Source organism: Carassius gibelio, chromosome A2 (genome assembly GCF_023724105.1).
Source record: "Carassius gibelio isolate Cgi1373 ecotype wild population from Czech Republic chromosome A2, carGib1.2-hapl.c, whole genome shotgun sequence".
Taxonomy (NCBI): Eukaryota; Metazoa; Chordata; class Actinopteri; order Cypriniformes; family Cyprinidae; genus Carassius; species Carassius gibelio.
In genome coordinates, this window is record NC_068372.1 from 30,822,592 (window position 1) to 30,844,646 (window position 22,055).

The 22,055-nt window shown below is 36.2% G+C and overlaps 1 protein-coding gene across 2 annotated transcripts in view; it reads left to right on the forward strand.

Moving 5' to 3' along the window:
• Window positions 1–22,055, forward strand: part of LOC127938595 (receptor-type tyrosine-protein phosphatase mu) — a 160,973-nt gene that overhangs the window by 111,714 nt on the left and 27,204 nt on the right. The window contains exons 12-20 of one of the 2 annotated variants that reach the window (XM_052535310.1): window positions 69–345; window positions 3,769–3,805; window positions 4,247–4,321; window positions 5,914–6,049; window positions 8,696–8,725; window positions 13,695–13,846; window positions 14,696–14,770; window positions 15,076–15,102; window positions 20,606–20,820. In XM_052535310.1, coding sequence (XP_052391270.1) covers window positions 69–345; window positions 3,769–3,805; window positions 4,247–4,321; window positions 5,914–6,049; window positions 8,696–8,725; window positions 13,695–13,846; window positions 14,696–14,770; window positions 15,076–15,102; window positions 20,606–20,820 — 1,024 coding nt within the window. The remainder of the gene's footprint in view (window positions 1–68; window positions 346–3,768; window positions 3,806–4,246; window positions 4,322–5,913; window positions 6,050–8,695; window positions 8,726–13,694; window positions 13,847–14,695; window positions 14,771–15,075; window positions 15,103–20,605; window positions 20,821–22,055) is intronic. The other variant, XM_052535317.1, reaches the window with a different exon arrangement.

Consider the following 22,055-nt stretch of genomic DNA (forward strand, 5'->3'; position numbering starts at 1 on the left):
GATGAATGCATGCAGTATCTGTGTGGTCTGTAGTATGCAGTATGCAGTGATGCAGTGCTCTGTCTCAGTGTGTATCAGGTGGTTGTGGAGGAGGAGCGTCCTCGAAGGGCTCGTGGAGGTGAAGTGGAGATCCTGCGCTGTTATCCGCTGCCGGTTCACTATCATAACGCCAGCGTGCTGAACTCTCAGTACTACTACAGCGCTGAGTTCCCCTCCGCAGGCGTCTCACAGCCGCAGACCTTCACCATCGGAGACAACCGAACCTACGGAGGATACTGGAACGCCCCGCTGCTTCCTCACAAGAGCTACAGCATCTACTATCAGGCCGTCAGCGCCGCCAACGGGGTGCGTTCACTCTGACCAAACTGAGCAGATAAAACACACTGCTAATTAAATACAAAATAGTGTGTGTGTGTTATATATATATATATATATATATATATATATATATATATATATATAGCAGTAAGCCCAGTGAAGCTGACTGAGGATTTCTAACAGCTGAGGGGCATTGTTATAGCTCTTATAAAATCACTGTAAACCACAGCTTCATGGGGCTTACTGCTTTTATAAAATGTTTATTCCATATACATAGGAAGGTTTCACAAAGACAAAAATAAAGTGTAAAGATATGAATAACAATAGTATTCTTCCACCAAAGAATGTAGCTCCTCAGAATCAGTTGTGATTGTTACAAAGTGGTTGCCTAGTAACACACAGAAGTAAACACAGGTGAATGTTACTTTGTAGAGTCATTTACAACAGCTTCGAATGTGGCTCAGCCAATCAGAATCAAGGACCAGAACTATCCATTATATATATATATATTTTTTTTTTACTTCAGTTTTTTGCCAAGGTAACATTTCTCAATTCATTTTAGTTTCTTTATTCACAATAAAATAACCAAAACAAGTTAAATAAAGAAAAAAAAAATTTAAATACATAAATAGCTACTAAAATGACGAAAACAACAAAATTGCCTAACTTTTAACTAAAATAAAAATTAAATGGAAAATATATGCAATAATAACTGATTCGAAATATTACATTTATGCATTTATCCAAAGCAACTTACAAAAGAGATTATATTAATACAATTATAACAGTATCTCAAGGACAATAAAATAAACCTGCATTTTTCAGGTCCAGTGAAAACCATTGCAATAATTAACGTTTTTGCCACAAGTATATGTCTTATAGCTGACACATATGTCAATATACATATATATATATATATATATATTTTTTTTTTTTTTGCAAATCTTTACATTTTACATTTTATTCATTTAGCAGATGATTTTATTCAAAGCCACTCAAAAATAAATAATACAACAATGATTATTTTGGAATTATAGTTAGTAAATATTCTCATTCACGGACTAGTTTGTACAAAGTAAAATATATGTAAACATTAGCCATATTGTGAAAGGGCTGTGGTGAACACATGCATGTGCACAAGTAATGTTTGAATCCACTGAGATAATCATATTCAAGATGTCTAATTTTTTCCTATTGATCAGATTTTTTCATGTCTTTAAATTGCATTCAGATTGAGCTCAGTCATATTGACTGATGTGTTTTTCAATACAGTTATGGATTATTTGGTTGCATGTAACTACTGTAAGAGCTTAAACAGATGTGTTCAGAATTAGATTCCTAGACCATGTGATCTTGCATTGGCTTATTTACCTGCCAAAACCAGTTTTCACTCACATTTTGGCACTTGTTCACTTGATTTTTGTCTTGTTTTCCAGCACAAACATCTAAACATCCTTGAATCTGGATACATTTACTGGAGAAGCAAAATGATTTAATATCAAAATTAAGTTTATGCTTCGAACAGGAAAATATTTGCCAATGGAGTCCCTTTGAATTAAGCTGATTTTCCGATCACATCAGCAGATGTTTGCCCTTGTTTTAAGCATAACTTCTGAAGTGAAGTTATTTTGCTTCTTTAGTTATTTTGCAGTGCTGAATGATAATTTCGGATGATATGGGATAGACAGAAGTGATGACAGCGAGAAATGCTGCAGTTAACAGGCAGATAATGACACACGAGTCGATGAGGAAAGTAATTGTGGGTAAGAAAGAGAGAGAAGAGAGTCCCTCGTCCTCAGAAACACACGGAAGAAGCCTTCGGGAGCAGGTGCCGCTCAGAAAACACTTTGAGGATCACAACCACGTTTCTCGAGGCTTTAGAGTGTCATGCGTGAATTAACTGGCTTTGACTTAATGCATCTCGCTCTCTCACCGTGCTTTTAAAGAAAACCCACTGTTCGGATTGACAGTCGTGCTGCTGTAAAAGGCTGTGGAGGAGCCGGCGGCTGTAATTGATGTCCTAATTGACTGAGGATCTGTGTTTTAGCCTCCTGATGGATACGGACGGGCACTTACCGAGATCTGTCTATTCAAGAGCTGTAATTCATTAAATCAGGCCTTTCAGTGGCGTCGGACGCTGCATGTGCTGCTAAATGCACATTAGTGTTTGCTTTCTTTATAATAGCGGGACGAGTGTTTGTTTATATTGTCATGAGTGTCGTTCGGCAGGTCAAAGGTCGTCCTTAGGCTCTAATGGACGAGTGGAGGTGGAAGTGTGTTTAAATGCCACTGTGCTGTATAAGAGAAGCTGGAGATTACAGAAACACAGAACGAAAGCAAAACTATTCAAAGAATCCTCTTCTTAATGAGAGTTTGTGACTAATTATCTCAAATTCCTTATAACAAGATCCTTTGAGTGCGTAAGATATCAAGACTAGGTTTCAGGTTGTTGTAGTTTTTTTAATTGGAGTGCATTTTTTTTCTCTTTTTTTAAATACGTAAAACAAGTGAACAAATCTGACACTGGAGTGTGGCAAATTACAAAATAGACAAAAAAAAAGTCTTAATATCTGATGCAGTTTTGCTTCTCATGTAAATTTGTCTTTTTGTTTTTTCATGCATTTTTAGATATTCTGTGGGAAACCAAGACAAAAAAGGTTACATTTAATTAAGGATGTTCCTAGGTAATTGTTACACTGTTGCACTGGCTCTGGTGGTTGCTAGGGCGTTGCCAATGTGTTTCTAAGTGGTTACTAATGTGTAGCTGTGCCTAAACGACTGTTGTAATCTGAACAGATGTATAGATGTGGTTTCAGTCTTTTGAAACGCTGTTTATGTTCAATAACAGTACGCTGGCTTTGATAAACTGACAGAACAGGAGAGCACAGCAGTCAGCAGATTAAAAAGACCAGCAGTAATAAAGCAGAACACGGTGCTTGGCTGTAAGTGTTTGTGTAGCAGAAGACTGATGTCAGACGTTAGTTTGATTACAGGCAGTAAAGAGAGTCGTGCTCCAGGTGCTCGTTCTGAACGCTCACATACAGCATTCAGCTGAAATGCACTTTTAATGCTGCAGCTGCTTAGCAGGCATAGAAAATATATCAGCATATACATCACTGGAGTCATACACTAGCAGAATCAGTACTGGACTGTTTTCATTCTGCTGACAAGAGGAAAACATTACTTACTTCTGTAGAAAACACTAGAAATCATCAGTACACGTCACAGATGACTGATGTGCACCACTCGCAATTACTGATAACACAGTAATATATGTAATGTAATATAATTATTATCTCAGAAGTCCCAATCACTGAGGTGCGACACAGTGTATCAATCAATCAGTCAATAGCTGTGATTTCTCTAGCACTTTTAAAAACAGCACATGTTGGCCAAAGACCAGTATCATTCAAGATGTTTGAGATTTGTGTATGTATTTTTGTTTTTCAGGAGACCAAGATCGACTGCGTCCGTGTCGCTACCAAAGGTAGGTATACTAATTTATGCAAGCATGCATTGAAAATGAAATTAATTTGACACGTAACATCGTGCGTGTAATCAGCATGACGAAGCAGTGACAGATATCTGACAAACCAAACACTTAGTGTAGCCTGATTCGGCTTCTGAAGCGGTTCACACGCTGCACATGTCCAGTCAATGTTATTAACCTTGTAAATATGCAAATAAGCACATTAACCTGGGGTTAATTACTAACTCAGGTTAAAGTAAGAGCAACGTGAGACGAGAAACATGGGATTACAAAAGAGCGTGTGTGAAGACGAAGCTCTGCATGGTGTCAGGTTTTCAGTAACTGCTCGTTTTCTTCTTTCTCCTGTTTGTTTCTCCTCTCTCTCTCTCTCTCACACACACACACACACACACTGATTCTCTCTGTCTTTCTGCATGTGTGTGGGTCTTGTTCTTGCAGCTGCTATCTTGGTGACGCAGCTCACCACTCCTTACGTTCGCATCGCTCCGGCCGCTGGAGACAGTCAGCTAACAGGTCAGAAACTCACTCTCTCACTGCATGTGTGTGTGTGGATGAACTGAAGAATCTGTCATACTGACGAGCTCAAAACTATAGACGACAATGCAATGTTAAATATGACATGAGGTTACCATCTAATCTAATTTCCAGAACATAAATCTGAATATTGGATAGAACCAAGTTCAACATTCTCATTTGATTTTGGTGACATATTAGAGTTAACACTTTTATCTAAAGCGACTTACAAATGAGAAGAACAATAGACGCAATCATAACAACAAGGGAGAAACAGTATACATGTGATGTGAATAGTTAGTCTAGCACAATACACATAGCAAGGTTTATTTTAAAATAAATTAGACAAAATGAATAGAATACAATTCAATAGATAAATGTTCGTTTTAGTTGGTCAGGTGCTGACAAAAAAGATGTGTCTTCAGATGTGTTTTGAAAGTGGCTTAAGCTGTTGGGATTGAGATCAGCAAGTTGTTCCAGCAGCTGGACACAGTCCAGGAAAAGGTCAGTGAGAGTGATTTTGTGCTTCTTGGATGCGCCGCGTGGCATCGTTCACTTGAGCACGCGAACACGCGAGTTTATGAATATTGCTGCAGTGCCAGTTGTTGTCTTGTAGGCAAACATCAGTCCTTCATCCAGCTAGAAATGTCTGGCAGAGAGGATGCAATGTGAACAGCTACCGTCAGATGGAATGAAAAGTAGAGTTGAGTGTCATTAACATAGCAGTGATAGGAAAAGACATGCTTCTGAATGACAGATAACAAGTAGATCAAGAAGAGAATCGGTCCAAGCATTGAGCCTTGAGGAACCCCACTAGCAAGAAGTTGTGTTTAGAAACATCACCCCTCCAAAACACCCTAAAAAGACCTACCAGAGAGGTAAGATTTGAACCACAGGAGTATGGTTCCAGAGATTCCCATCTCCATGAGGATGGAGAAAAGAAGACATTTCATGTCTGTAGTTTTCTAAAAGTGCTGGATTTTTAGAGAGGGTTTCATAAGCAGTGGGGTTATCCGAGCCTGATTAAATGCTGAGGTAAATGTACCAGTGTGAAGAGCGGTGTTGATAATGTGAGTGAGTGTGGGTATAACTGAAGAAGAAATGTCCTGAAGGAGGTGTGTGGGGATCAGATCAAGCAGACAGGTAGTAAGATGACTGGAAAGGATAAGTTTGGATGTGTCTTCCTCCGAGTGTGGAGAGAAGAAGGAGAGAGAGTGTGCATTTGTTTTTAAGAGAAGAGAAGACAAGGTTTTAAAAAGTGTGCAAGAGTCAGAACAATTATTAATGTTTTATCACTCCATAAATCAGAAAATACTGCCAACAGACAGAAAACAAATACATTTTCGCCATGTTTTTAGGAATACAATTTAGTATAAATCAGTGTGAATTATATGAACAAACAAACCCCTCAGTAAAAACCCTCAGAATATACATAGGAATAAAACTCTAAGTTTCGGTGTATTCAAGTGATACGAATTTGGAGAAATTTTCAAATGCAGACATTTTATGACGCAAAACAGTGCAGTGCATGAAATGTAGTGTCTTGCCTAAAACCATCTTCTGCATGACATTTGACCTTTGGTTGATCTCAGGTGCGGCGACGCACAAACCCAACGCGGTGGAGCCGGAGAAACAGACCGACCACACGGTGAAGATCGCCGGCGTCATCGCAGGAATACTGCTCTTCGTCATCATCTTCCTCGGCGTGGTGCTGCTCATGAAGAAACGGTAAGAACTGACACACACACACACACACAGTGACCATTTTTACCATGTTTATGGGTGACAGCACCGCCGTTAACCAAAGTTTGGACACACGTGACTCAGTTATGTTGTGTTAAGACCTCTGCTTAAATGTTTGAAATTAAACTCAAAACACGGTATTTAGGCCTCTATGTATTTGAGTTGCATTTAAATGTTCTATTCTTTTTTTTATACAGAATAACTAGGTTTATACATTTAACATAAAATAACTTTCAATGCATGAATTCCCTGGAAATCCACCAGAAAGAAACTCTGTTATTTCAGTGTCCTGTGACTATCATTCTAACCTGGACATTAATATTAATTAAGAATGAGCAGATGTGTCCAAACTTTTGTCTCATCCGTAGTCAGATCAGGACTTGTCTAGAGTTTAACCACAGATATTAATAATACATTTTCCTCCAATTTCCACCTGACCTTTCATCCACATTGTCTATGCAACACTGAATTATTAATCTAATTATATTGATAAGCATGGTTAAAATGCTGTATACTGGCCTGATAAAGAGCCGTTCTACTGATGACCCTGCATCTCATAAAGACGAGGGAATCTCAGTAGATCCGTGATTGTGTGACTGATGAAAGCTCGTGGTTAGCTGGAGGCTAGTTCACATTAGCTGCTCGTGGATCATCCAGAGTCAGTTTCAGCTGCTGTTTGTTGGCTCCAGATTAGCCTTTTGCCCTGCTGAATATAAAACAGCCCAATACAGAAAGCTTTAGAACCACTAAAGTAAATATAATAGCCATTTACTGTCATGATCTTGAACTATATACAGTTTATAGACAGTGAATCTCACACATGTCTATCTGAACATCTGTGGGGAATGTGAGCAAACACAGTTTTGTCTGTTGTCATCATCTCAGATATATTTGCAGGTTTTTAATTGCTACTTTCTGGTAATTCTATGTCCATTTATTTATCCCATTTATCAGGGAAAATACACATTAATAATATATGAAATCAATGTAAAATGTCCCTCAGATTTATCCAGGGCTTATAATTTTGATCTGTAATCCCAGGGCAGATTTAAAAAAATCTATATTATATATATATATATATATATATATATATATATATTCCAAATTTTGTGGAATTTCAGCAATTGCTTGGACTTTTTTATAGTTTATACAGATTTCGTTAAACGTATAATTTATTTCAATTTTAGTTTTAGTTATTTTAGTACATCAAGCTGAAATAAAATAAGTAAAAACTTTTTTTTTTCAATTAATGTTGATTTTAAATTTAAGGCTGCAACAATTTATACTGAAAATAATCTACAATTAATTTGATTATCAATTACCAATTATCAATTCAAGAAAAACAGAGACAGCATTTTTTATATTGGAATAAAATTAATTGTTTTTATTAAAATAATACATTTTAAGAGTTAACAATATTTGGATTTGTGTCCGATCAATCGAAGAAGATGAATCGATTATCAATATGATTATTAGTTGCAGCCCTATTTTTAAATAATGGAATTTTATTTGTACGGTTTAAGTTTAGTTCCAAACTAAAAGATGCAATATTTGCAAGAAATATAAGCTTTGGAAAGGTGTGAATTCTACTGGCACAAATGATAGAAATACTGATGATGTTGTTGTGAAGCATCTGATACAGAATGTGTTCATTTGCACAGTTACATGAATGTGAATAAAGCAGCGGTTCTCAACTCTTAAATGCAGTCATATAAACATAATATTAATTGAAATGCTATTCAAACACTAAAACATCATTTTGGGGTTTATTTGTATTTTTTAAGAAGCAGAAGAGGTTGAGAAGCGCTGCTCTAGAGTCTTCAGTTCTGTTTCTGTATGTCATGTGCATGGAGAGACGGGTTTACTTCACACACGCGTGTTCAATAATCCCAAACACCGGATTCACCAAATTTCCCTCCCGGAGAGATGAGCGTTGATCAATCCGCAGACATTTTAATCGAATCCCATTCAATATGCTTTAATCAAATGAACGAGCGTGATTGAATCTCTCGCATCTATTTGGTTTAATTTGCTGAATTAGATTAGAACGGAGCGTGTGAGGAGAACACGCTAATTCCTCGTTTAAGGCCGAGCGCACGTTCTGGACGCTGGTCATTTACTGCCCAAATGTTTTTATAGTCGTCTAATTACATGCTGAAAAATTGGGAGATGCGTTGAGGAAGGTGAATTAATGTTGGTTTTATTGCTAATGTACAGTGATGTGTCTGTCTCTGATTGACCTTTGACATCGTCCTCATAAAGACTTTAAGATTAATGCACATATTAATGCTCACAGAGAGATTATAGATGCAGAGCAGATACAGCTGTTATACACTACCAGTGCAAAGAAAGAAAGAAGTCTCTTCTGTTCAAGACTGCATTTATTTGATTTAAAAATACAGTTAAAAATTGAATATCTATAAGTCATATGTCCCTCTGGTTGGTCATATGGTCAGCGTTCAGGTTTGTGCAGTGACCACCGTACATCTCTCTCTCTCTCTCACGAATGCCACCATGTCTGCTTCTGTTCATTTTCAGTCGTTTCGTAACATTAATATTTTTTTACTTTTTCTTTCCTTCCATCTTCATCCCCCTCCACTGCTTAACCCCCTCCACCACTGCACTGGGCAGGAGAACCTATCAGTCCTACACTTACTACCTGTAAGTAAAACACCTTTGTACACTGTTAGTGCCATGCTATGCTCGACCTGCATGACCCTCCGGTTACGATCGGCTCCGGCGCCTCGAGGGTTAACATTCGGCCGTGCATTTCAATCAGAAAGTGTTATCTGTAATTGTTATGATCATGAGGCGTCTTGAAGTTTTAATGTGATTCTCCATCATCTGCTGTCCAATGCCTGTCTGTGAATGCTGTAGCTCGTCCAATCAGAGCCTTGATTTGATTACTGATGATTCATTTACAGCTTTGTAGCTTGTAGATGATTAGAAGAAGCAGTTTACCAAAGGAAACTTCTCCTTGTCTTTCTGTTGCCCAGCTCAGGGAAGGGAATCATGCTTTTCCTTAACCTGAAATTACCCTTCATCTCATAAATCATCATCATCATCATGTTTATTAATCGCAGTCATCACATGCTTCTGGCGTTTGGCTCCAGTTTTCCTGCATGGTTGGTGTTCGTTGCATGAAGTTGATTGAAGTCCATCAGCCTCATGTCCTGATGTTTTCCACGTGCTGGTTTTTGTTTGTTTGTTTGTCATGCTGAGCTGTTAGCTTATTTATATGTGTGGGAATCAAGAACTGGGTTTTTGTTCAGACCAGATCCGTTTATTAGAAAATTACTGGAAGCAACTGAAAATACTCCGCGACTGTAAAACATAACATAGGACGCAATCTTGCGATATTTCTCAGGTAGAAAAAAAGAGGTTTTGACAGTGGCCTGGACAAAAGAATCAAAGGACATCTGTAAATATGTGTGATGTCTGCATACAAATGTTAATGAAGGTAGAGTGATCTTAAAAGGTGACAAATAAATATTAAAAAGTAAAGGACCTAAAACCGACCCCTGAGGGACGCCAGTAGAGACAGAACTAATCTCAGACCTATAACCACTCATAGATACAAATATGGATCAGTCAGTAAAATAAGACCTCAGGCACCTCAAGGCATTCTCAGACACACCAAACACTTGTAGTTAAAAGTTAAATAGTTATCGGTGGAACCGGGCTCCGGTGGAATAAGAATGAAGCAGAGTTGTAGTGTTGGGTTGCTGGTGATTCCCATCGGTGTTCGTGAGAAACACGCATGTAGTGGATTGTGTCGTATAGACCTGTGTTATTGATTTATCACGGCAGCGAGCTCCTGTCAATCATCAGCATCTTCAGAGGTCTTCTCCTCTTGGGTTTGGCCTCATTCTGAGAGAGAGAGAGAGAGAGAGAGAGATCGTCTGATTCATGATTCACTCTCTAAATGATTCCTTCAAAAACTGAGCTGATTCAGTCAGAGATTTTTTCAGCTAAAATAATTCAACACATTCACGTTAATGGTTCTCTGATGTCATTTAATTAGTCACATGGCATGCAGATAAATAAATCACATTGCTTGTTTTGTTCATCCAGTCAAGTCAATTATTTATTATATAATTTTTTTTATTTTATATTTTAATTTAAATGATTTAATTTATTATCAGCTTTTCATTAACTATCATGAATTAAAAAAAATTGGAATATTTGAATTAGTTTTTATTTGTATAGGCTACTTTCATTTAATTTTAATTAGCTTTATTTAAAAAATGTTGGATTTGTTTGTTTTTTAAATGCCTATATAGATTTTTTGATTATTGTTCTTTTAGTTTCAGTTTTTGCTATTTTAGTACATTTCCTTTGCAACAGGTATAATAATAAATAAAATGTAAAAAATACTCATTTATTTGATTTCAGTTAATGCTTATTTAAAGTGAGTTTTTATTTTTATTTATTTGTTTGTTCAGTTAGGGTCACATGGACTATTAATTAATGTTAATATGAACATCTGTTCATTAATACTAAAGGTTTTGAGTTAATCAGTTCACGCTGAGGTTAAACTCTTTTAAATCTCTAGTCTTAATCTTTGTGGAGTTGCTGTATTAAAGTGTGGGATTGTTTGGTGTGTTCTGATTCTGTATTGTCTCTGGTTTAATTGTAGTTTAGTGTCGTGTCGTGTGTCTTTAATCTCTGTTGGCTCTCGCTCATGTGCTGATCCCAGACCAGCGGCGCACCACGCATCCCACAATTCCCCACTGTTCCTCGTGTCCGAGCGGATCTAATGAAGACACGTGTGCTGCGGGACGCTCGTGTTAAACGCCTAAAACAGCAGCGCTTGTGTGTGAGAACACAATTCCCAGCATGCCGTGCAGTTTCATCTGCGGTGTGCGTTACACTTTGAAGGATCCTGCGTCTGCTGGACACAATCAATGAAAACACACACACACACACACACACTGTCACACACAAACACACACACACACTGTCACACACTATCACACACTCACTATATTCCATTGAATCATTCTAGGTTTCTGTACCTGAATTGTTGTTTCATTTGTATCTTTTTCCTGTTTATTTATTTGTGCAATTTACACGATTTCAAACCAGGCCCTCAGGTGAGCCCTGCAAAAACCCCAGCCTACATTTAAGCTCATTTAACCTGTGTTTTAGAAATAAAAAGCACAACATTTAAAAGTAACATTTTAATTCAACTCTTCTCTGTGATTCTGGAAGAAACAGCCCAACGTAATGACCCAGCTACACTGTGCTGTTTCAGTCTCTCTTCATTACTCACAACATCGATTCTTGGTAACGATTTGTGAAATTTACCAGTGATTTCTGAGTGTAAACTGTTTAGTGTGGGAGCGGAATCTAAGTCTGTCTGCTGAGTGGAGATTGGGTTTTCACTCAGATGTTCTGAACTTTGTCCTGATGGAATATGGCGTGTTGTTTAGCGAGGCTAATCTCATGGCGGTGTAACCCGTTCGCTCAGCTCATCACTCATGTCTTCTGCTGATCTCCAAGCTTTAATGGAGTTTGTAGTTTGTAGAAACTTGCTGCATCTGCTTACTTTGTGGCTTGGCTCCGTTTCCAAAATCTCATTGGAAATTACCTGCGGATCCACTTTGGGAAGTCAGGCCTCAGGCGAGGAACCACACGCTAATTTCCCTCCCACGGATTGGCTGAGTACTTTGGCCTCATTTGCATTTGCGGATCGTTAGCAGATGAAGGCAGGTTAACTGAATTAAAGCAGAACTCCATTATTCTCTAACATCTGCTCTGGTGTGGAGATGTGGACGTGCGTGTTGGAGGACACACGTGTGCGGCTGTAATCACGGAGCGCCGGCGCTCCTCGAGGATCTTGGTGGGGCATTGATTAGAATTATTTCAGGGTTTAATTGGGAGGGTGACTCCGGCATCTTAATCAGGCCCTGCTCATTAAAATTAGCTTCTTTTGATTAGTTTAATGGGCGACCACCTTGAGTGTTTCTTCAGAACTGCTCTTTGCTCGCTAAAACACATTTGTCGAACTCTCGACCTGTTCCTCGTTTACAGAGTTATAGACATTTTGTGTTCAGAACCAAATACTTGCACCGTTTTAAATGCTGTTTGAATGCATGCATGCAGGATGAAACCATAAACTTTTCAAACTGTGCATTATTATAGTATAGCCGCTTTAACTCAATGAGTTACATCTGGAAATTATTCATTTTAATTCAGTGTCAAATATTACCGAGCCAAACCGGAGTTATTATAGTTAACTAAAATTAAAACATTTTAAAAAGTTACTTAAAATAAATGTTAAATGAAAAAAATAGTATTAAACAAGGTTTTATATATATATATATGAAAATATGATAATTTATTTTGAGATACTAAAATAAACATGGTAATCATGGTAGCAACATGCTAGTAACCTGCTAATTAAGCTAATGACATGCTAGCGACATGCTAATAACTTGGTAATCATGCTAATAACATGCTAGTCACTTGCTTAGCATGCTAAGAACATGCTAGTCACTTGCTAATCCTGCTAGCAACATGCTAATCACTTGTTAATCATGCAAGTAACATGCTAGTAACATGCTTATCATGCTAGAAACATGCTAGTCACTTGCTAATTATGCTAATGACATGCTAGAAAAATGCTAGCGACATGCTAGTAACTTGCTAATCATGCTATCAACACGCTAGTTACTTTCTAATCATGCTAGGAACACGCTAGTCACTTGCTAATCATGTTAAGAAACATAGTAACATGCTAAGTGTGTTAGAAACATGCTATCTACCATGCTAGTCACTTGTAAATCATGCTAGTAACATTACATGCTAGTAACATTCTAATCATGCTTGCAACTTGCTAGTAACCTGGTAATTATGTTAATGACATTCTAGTATCATGCTAGAAACATGCTAGCGACATGCTAGTAACTTGGTTATCATCCTAGCGAGATGCTAGTCACTTGTTAATCATGCTAGGAAAATGCTAGTAACATGCTAATCATGCTAGAAACATGCTAGTGACATGTTAGTTGCCATCAAAGTAAAAACTTTTTAAACTTTTCAAACCTTTTCAAACTCTCTGGTCAGGCAACAACTTCTTAAAACTTTCAGGCTAGGCTTTCTCAAGCCAACCTAAAGTTTGTCTTAACTAACTTTTTTTGTCTAGTTTATTTTGATATACTGAAATAAATTTGTAACTTACATGAATTTTTACTGAAATAAAATAAAATAAAACACAAAGTTATTATTTCAAGTAGTTTCCAATGCAACATCTCATTTTCAATTAAAATAACTAAATTCAGAACTGAAATAAAATTTCTAAAAACTATACAGTCCAAAAAGAAAAAACTATATCACACACAAAAATTACTAAAACTTTAACTAAAATATTAAAATGAAATCGTTCAGTAGATAAATAAAAACTAAAAGTATCCCAGTGATACTAAAGCTGAAATAAAAATAAACATAAAGCACAACAAAATTACTAAAATGTAATACTTTAAAATAGAATACATTAAAAAAACGAAACAAAAAAAACACATTGCATTGTGGGAAACAAATTCCCACACAGTGTTCAAGCTGCATACAGGTCGTGTGTCACTTTTGATCGCATCTCTAATGCTGTTATTTTATCTTTGATTGGCAGGAAGCTGGCGAAGAAGCGCAAGGAGACTCTGAGCAGCACGAGACAGGAGATGACCGTGATGGTGAACTCAATGGACAAGAGCTACACGGAGCAGGGAACCAACTGTGATGAAGCGCTTTCATTCATGGACACACACAACCTCAACGGACGCTGTGAGGGAAACACACACACACACACACTCATTGTGATAAAGCAGCTGTCACAAACACTTGTCCTCACAGACGCTTCTGACGGATCTGACTGAGAGCGCTTTAATCGCAGACGCAGACACACAGACGCATGCTCTCCTGCAGACACGTCCTCAGATCGCCGTCTCTGCACACACACACACACACACAACAGAAACACGTGTTGCTGACAGCTGCACATCCATCGCAGAATACAAAGGGATATGAGCAGAATTAAACCTGTGTAATGTTTAAGAGCATTAGCATGTTTTGCACTGTGGCACGATTACACAGAGCTGTGTGCCAGTGTTATTTCAGCATTAGCTTTATATAAAAACATTCATTAAATTGTTTTTTTATCCAATTTAAATTCATTTAAATTGGATATTATTTCATATTTTGTTAAGTGATTTTATCATTTTTAATAGTTTTTTTATGCTACTATTTCAGAATTTATCTTCATTTACTTTAGTTTATTTGTTTAGTTTTTATTAATTTCTATTTAGTCATTTTAGTACTTCAACCTAATTATTTCCAGGCAATGGTTTGAATTTTTATTTAGTTTACTTATTTATTGCTAATTAGTACTGGGCATCGATTAATCGTGATTTATCGCGATTAATCGCATCCAAAATAACAGTTTTTTTTTTTTTTTGTTTACATAACATATGTTTGTGTACTGTGTACATTTATCATGCATATATAAATACAGCACTAATAATATTTAAATATTTCAAATATGGACTTTTTGTCGAGATAATTGATGGTTTTAGTTCCAGCACTAGTATTGTGTGTTTGTAAAGTGGTTTTTCTGTGCTGTTTGTCTCTGTGAAGCCGGATCTTCTCCGTGTTCTCTGACGGTGAAGACGAACACGCTGAGCAGCAGCATCCCAAACACATATTACCCAGGTAACACACACTCCACACGCGTGTGCATGCGCACAAACACGCTCCGACTGATTTACTGCAGACACAGCGCCTCGGAGCTTAAAATCAAGAAATAATTTTTCTGTTTGTTTATAAAAACAAGTCATTTAATCATGATTATAGTAAAAACAGTGAGGGAAATATCTTCTGACTCTGGTCATTGAGCTGGACAGTAGATCTTTGAGATAGAGCTCAGTTAGAGCTGTTCATTGAGACGGACTGATGGTTTGTGTGTTTCTCTGTGTGTGTGTGTGTGTGTGTGTGTGTGTGTTTCTCTCTCTCTCCAGACCCCTTCGTCCCCACAGCGATCTTAGGTGAGTCTCGTCTGTGTTCCTCCACATCATGTTGGTTTGATTTGGGTTGTTTTACAGCTTCTCATCAGCTCACCCGTCTGTCTGTCTGTCTGTCGCTTCTCTTCCTTTGGCTTCCACCTTCACTCCATCCCATCTGTGATGTCACTTCCTGTCTGACATCTCATTTGCATGCACAGACATGTGGACCGGATGTGGAGGAGTGGATGGATGATGCTGTAGCTAGAGTGATGTTAGTAAATCAATCCCCTGAATTCAGTCGGATTACACGTTTGAAGCCACGTTTGAAAACTCTAAAAAAAGCATTAACATTTATAAATCAATACGTTTTATCAAATTTGTATTAATTAAATTAAAATTATTATTTAATTAAATGTATTATTATTATTATTATTATTATTATTATACACATAACATTATTATTTAAATTATTTATATTCTTTTAATTATTTATATTATTTTATTCAAATGTGTATTCAAATAATATATTGTGTTAATTACTATTAATGCGTTTATTTTGTTTTTAATTTAAGTAATATTATTATTATTAATAATATATATATTATTAATCAAGTCAAATAATTAATCAATAAATTCATAATAAATATTGTTTAATAATAATATATATATATATATATATATATTTTTTTTTTTTTTTTTTTTTTTTTTTTTTTTGTTATGAAAGCTGTTTTTGTGAACACCAAGATACTTAGGAGTGCAAGTTTAAAAGTTTTAGGGTTTCTTAAAGTGTGGCGGACGATGATGATGTTACATTAGACTTGAAGAACTGATAAATGCAATAAAAGCACCTGGCGGATGTAAGTGTAAATGCATCCCTCTGTGGTTCTTCAGGTCAGTGCGGTTCCACTGATGCGGTTCATGAGCGAATGCTTTTCTGTGTAAATGTGGAGACGGTTCTGCCGGTGTCGATTTTCCCCTTGGGATGTTTTTGTGTAGTTTATGGAGGAGGACGGCTGGATCAGCGTTTCTGTTTTGTTCTCTACATCCACTCCGGTGTTTCTTTGCTTCTCTGCTATTCTCTCTAATGTTTCTTCTGCCTTTAGCAGCTCTTTCTGACCTACTTGTTTTTATTTTTCTTATTTTGCGGCTGTTTATTGGTTTGTTCTAAGATAAAATAGAATAATAAAGGAGGTTTTGTCTCATTTTCACGGCACCTCTACACCGCATTTATCTAAAGCGCTCCATACCCCTGAGTCGGCCCTCGCAAGGCCTGAGAATTTAATTGAAACATAATGTAATGAAAAATAAGAGCTCAGAGCGATGTATTAAATATGAATGACTCTAGGCTAACGGCACGTGTAAACGATCGCTCGAGCGGGAACAGGTTTACATTACACAATAAAACGGGGGAAAAACAGCAAAGCTTTACCTCCGGCACACAAGGGTTTATGGAGCAGGGAAGATGATGCTGATGTTCAACATGAGCAGAAGCACAATCAACTCAGCTGCTGCTTCAGCACTTCTCAACCGCTTATGCCTTAGGATGTAGATTTTACACTGGACATCAAGTATCTATTGTTCAAATGTCTTCAAATCAAGCACTGCCATTTCTTTGTTTGTTTGTTGCATTTATTATATTTAATATATTTAGCATTTTTGTTATTTAGCATTTTTGCTATTAATACATATTTCCATTTTTCTATTTTTTTATTATTATTATTATAATGTTTATCAAAATTTTTATAATTTTTATTAATTACTAATTATTTATTATTATTTGAATTGTAATTAATAATTTAATGCATTAATAATATTTCATTTTTTAAAATCATTTTATTCATTATTTTTAAATGTTTCATTTTATTTATTTATTTGCTGTAATTCTAATTTATAATTAAATGCATTTATTGTATTTCTATTTGTTTCTTTATCATCATTTTCTAGAGTTACATTTTTATATGTTTAATATTTAGGATTTTATTATCATTTTTATAAATGTTTAATATTTTTTACCATTTTTTTATTTTTAATTTTAACTAATAGTTTTTTTTTTTTTTTTTACAATTTATAGCAATAATAAAATTATTTATGTAGTTAGTTATTTTTATTATATTTTTTAATTATCTTCATTTTAAATTCTAATTAAATGCATTTATTGTCTTGAAGCCAGTAATACAATGCACAAAGCACATTGAGTTCAGCAAATATCATCTTAATCCCCATTAAAGTTGTATTTTTGTTTATCATTTTTAAGGGTGAGGTCATGTAATTTGACAAATGATTGGTCTCCGTGTGACCTTTGACCTCAGCACACTCAATCCAGGCAGCTGCTCTGTAGATCTCCATGAAGCGACTGCAATGTTCATCAGTTTTATTTGCATTTCTTCTTTTGTTTTGAAACCCATTTTTCTCCTTCATTGTGATTTGAGTCCCATAACACCCGGATCCCCGATCGCCCTGCGACTGATCAGAGCTCTGCTAGTTCTCTTTGGTGTATTTGTTGCTTATACCCTGTCTCCTCTCTCTCTCTCTCTTCTCTCTGGCTGTCTCTCGCTCTCTCTCTGTCTCTCGTTTAACCTCTAATGTATCTGCTTAAAAAGTCCCCATTAATGGTAAGTTCATCAGCGTGACAGAGGTTGTGTGTTTCATTAGTGTCCCATTCCTCTCCCTCCATTGGCTTTACAGCATCACTAGTCCACCTCATCTTCATCATCATCCTCCTCCCGTGTTCATCTTCATCGTGTTTCTGCTCTTTGATTTGGCTTGTTGTGCTTTGGCCCGTGTGGCTCTGAACATCCATCATCACACGCTCGATTATCCGCTCATGCTTTGCTGTTGATTGACAGCACCCAGGCCTCATGGCAGATCTCAGATCAGGGTCGAAACAGACAGACAGGCCGATTCTAGCTGTGTTTCTTTGAAGTTTTATCACGTGATATTTCACAAAGGAATGAACGAGCGGGGCAGTCAATCGATTCCCTCCCTCCACATCCACTCATCCACCCTTCCTGCAACGTCGTGTCATGATCATCCATCGCCAATGAATGGGAAACCAATCAAGCGCTTTCTTTTACACTGATTGATTAACTGAAAAAATTCAGGCAATTAAGGCAAAGACACTACAGGAGAAACATTGCACTGCTCAAAACACACAAGCGTTTACATTATTGCACTTTATATATTGTCATCTGTAGATTTTAGTTACAATACATATATTTAAAAGTTTTAATCTCCAATTCACCTGCTCTAACATTCACCAAAACTTAGAGTTTTATTCCTCTCTATATTCTGAAGATTTTTCCTGAGGGGTTTGTTCATATATCATTCACACTGATTAATACAACAATTTACTCCTAAAAACATGGTAAAAATGCACATTTTTAAAGGCAATTAGCTTGTTTCTTCACTGCAGCAGCACTTACATTCACCAAAACTTAGGGTTTTATTTATATCTACATTCTGAAGGTTTTTACCAAGGGGTTTGTTCATATATCATTCACACTGATTAATACAACAATTTACTCCTAAAAACGTGGTAAAAATGCACATTTTTAAAGGCAATTAGCTTGTTTCTTCACTGCAGCAGCACTTACATTCACCAAAACTTAGGGTTTTATTTATATCTACATTCTGAAGGTTTTTACCAAGGGGTTTGTTCATATATCATTCACACTGATTAATACAACAATTTACTCCTAAAAACGTGGTAAAATGCACATTTTTAAAGGCAATTAGCTTGTTTCTCCACTGCAGCAGCACTTACATTCACCAAAACTTAGTTTTATTCACCTCTATATTCTGAAGATTTTTCCTGAGGGGTTTGTTCATATATCATTCACACTGATTAATACAACAATTTACTCCTAAAAACGTGGTAAAAATGCACATTTTTAAAGGCAATTAGCTTGTTTCTCCACTGCAGCAGCACTTACATTCACCAAAACTTAGAGTTTTATTCCTCTCTATATTCTGAAGGTTTTTACCAAGGGGTTTGTTCATATATCATTCACAATGATTTATATATCATTTTAGTCCTAAAAACAAGGTAAAAATGCATATCTTTAAAGACGGTGAGGTTTTATCTCCACTTCAGTAATACTTGCACATTCCAAAACTTAGAGTTTTATTAATATCTTTATTCTCAAGGTTTTTACTGAGGGGTTTGTTCATTATTATTCACCCTGAGTTATACAACATTTCAGTCCTAAAAACAAGGTAGAAATGCATATCTTTAACGTTGGTGAGGTTTTATCTCCATTTCAGTAACACTTGCACATTCCAAAACTTAGAGTTTTATTCCTATCTATATTCTAAGGGGTTTTAGTGAGGGGGTTTGTTTATTTACCAATTACACTGATTTATACAACATTTAATTCCTATAAAACATGGCGAAAATGTATTATTTTCTGTCTGTTGACAGTATTTTCTGATTTATGTAGTGATAAGATGAGAAATCCAAAAATCATTTGAGATAAAAAAAACTTTATCTCTATTAAGTCAACCAAATCAAACAATAATTTTCATCCTGGCTTTATCTATTGTTCAGATTTATGTTCTGGAAATGTATGCAAATTAAAGAATATAAAATAATAATAACATCATAAAATAAAAACTACAACAACAAAAAAACAATATTGGAACTAACAAAAATGTGAAAGCACTACAAAATTACAAAAACTTTAAAGTTACCATGAAAGCAGAAAACATAAAAATTAAGTCTGATTCAAAATACTACCAAAAACTATACAAGTATCTCTTAAAAAAATAATGCCTTAAAAACAATGCTTTGGTGATAATTATTAACTACATTTCTGTCCTTTTCACCTGAAGTGTCTTGCCTTACTTATACAAAAAGAAAAGTTTATCCAAAAATGTACATTTTGTCTTTATTTGCTTACTCTCATGTTGTTCCAAACCTCAAAGATGTTAATTTTCTGTTATGTTTCTGGATTTACACTGAATAACTGCTTAAATTTCAGTCTGTCTCTTACATAGAGCATCATATCCCTGCTGAAAAAAAGGGCTAAAACCATTCCAAGCTGGTTGGCTGGTTTAGCAGGCTGGTGGGTTGGAGGATTGGAAGACCAGCTTAAGCCAGCTACATCCAGTTTAGGCTGAGTTTCAGAGGCTAGGGTTATATGAATGTTTTTTTTTTTCACATAATTTTTTTTTATAAATAAAACTATATAAACTTACATTGATTATTTCAAAAATTTGTATTATAATATATATATATAAAATATTTGTATATTATTAGTTTTCATATTATAATATTATATTATGTATTTATATTATAAACATAATTTCACATTGAAATCACAGCATGCAGGTTTGGAATAATGTGAGTCTGAATAAATAATGGCGCATTTTTATTTTTAGTAAAGTATTCTTTTGATTATTGATTTTGTACATTTAAATTTGTTAGGGTCTGTTTGCGAAGTCATGTGACTGAAGTCACTGTAAAAGGAAGCGTAAGTGTTACTGTAAGCATGACTTGTTTCACCGCCACAATGTCATTGCATATATTTTCTGTCCTGTGTTGCAGACGAGACTCAAACCCTGACCAGTGACACCAGCAGCCTTGTGCAGTCTCACACGCACACACACTCTTCACACACACACTCGCTGTGCAAGCGCGAGGCCGTGGACGTGCCGTACCAGACGGGCCAGCTGCATCCCGCCATCCGTGTGGCCGACCTTCTGCAGCACATCACGCAGATGAAATGCGCCGAGGGCTACGGCTTCAAAGAGGAGTATGAGGTAAGAGCTCATCGATCCTGTCATCCTCACTGCCGCTCATTCCTGATTATGTCATTCATCATGATGATGATGGTGAAGATGAGTGTGTTTCTCTTTGTTCTGTTGAGTCAGTTTGTTAGTCTGAGAGTGTGTTCACATCAGCTGCTGCTGCACAAGAGTCACACATATTTACTGCACGTTTTCCAAATGGGGACATTCTATAGACTTCTGCTGTACTGTAATCAAATCATTTTTACATATCTTATTTTTCTGTAATTTTTACAGTTCAGGACATACTCGATTTAGCTCACCTCTATTTGTCTCCAAAATATGGTTAAATCTGCACACACACACACACACGCACACACACACACCCACACACACAGAATTGCAGTAATGCAGCATGATTGACACTATATCAGTTCCTCTCAACCAGGGGCCGGGGCCCACAATGAGGTCTCCTAAATTAATATATTTTATTTATAAAATTTATTTTATTTACATTCAAGAATGTAATTTTTTAACCTTTTGGAATCAAAATATGAGTCATGGTTAAAATTAAAGAATTAAAAATTAAATTCAGTTCCATCTAAAATCTATGCTAAAACGTATATTTCTTTTTAAAACATTTCCCCTTCTATAACTTTTTTTGTTCATGAAAGCATGTCTTTAAACATATGGAATCACAAAATGAATCATGGTTAAAATAATAACGTAATACAATTTTTAAAATATAACTTTATTAAAAAGCAGAGAGCGAGAGAGAGAGAGAGAGAGTAAAATTCTTAAAATGTTTGTAGTTACAAAATAAAAAAAATCTAAGTTTATAAAAATGCTAAGAGAACACGATCAATGTATATTTTTTTGTCCCCCTTAATAACTGTTTTTTAAGAATGTAAAGTTCCTGAAACATCTAGAATCACAAAATCATGGTAATAAATAAATAAAATAAAACCTTACAGAAGAAACACTGCTGGTGATATATTAGCATATATATAAGAGAGCTTTCATGTATTGTGTGGGACAGGGTCAAAGAGGTTGAGAAGCACTGATCTTCATCATCATCCTCATCATCCTCATTCACTCCTGTCACGTCTCTCCTGGTTCTCCCATCACCTCCTCTCTCCTCTCTCCTGGTTCTCCCATCGCCTTTTCTCTCGTCTCTCCTGGTCCTCCCATCGCCTCTTCTCTTGTCTCTCCTGATTCTCCCATCACCTCCTCTCTCTTCTCCCCTGGTTCTCCCATCACCTCCTCTC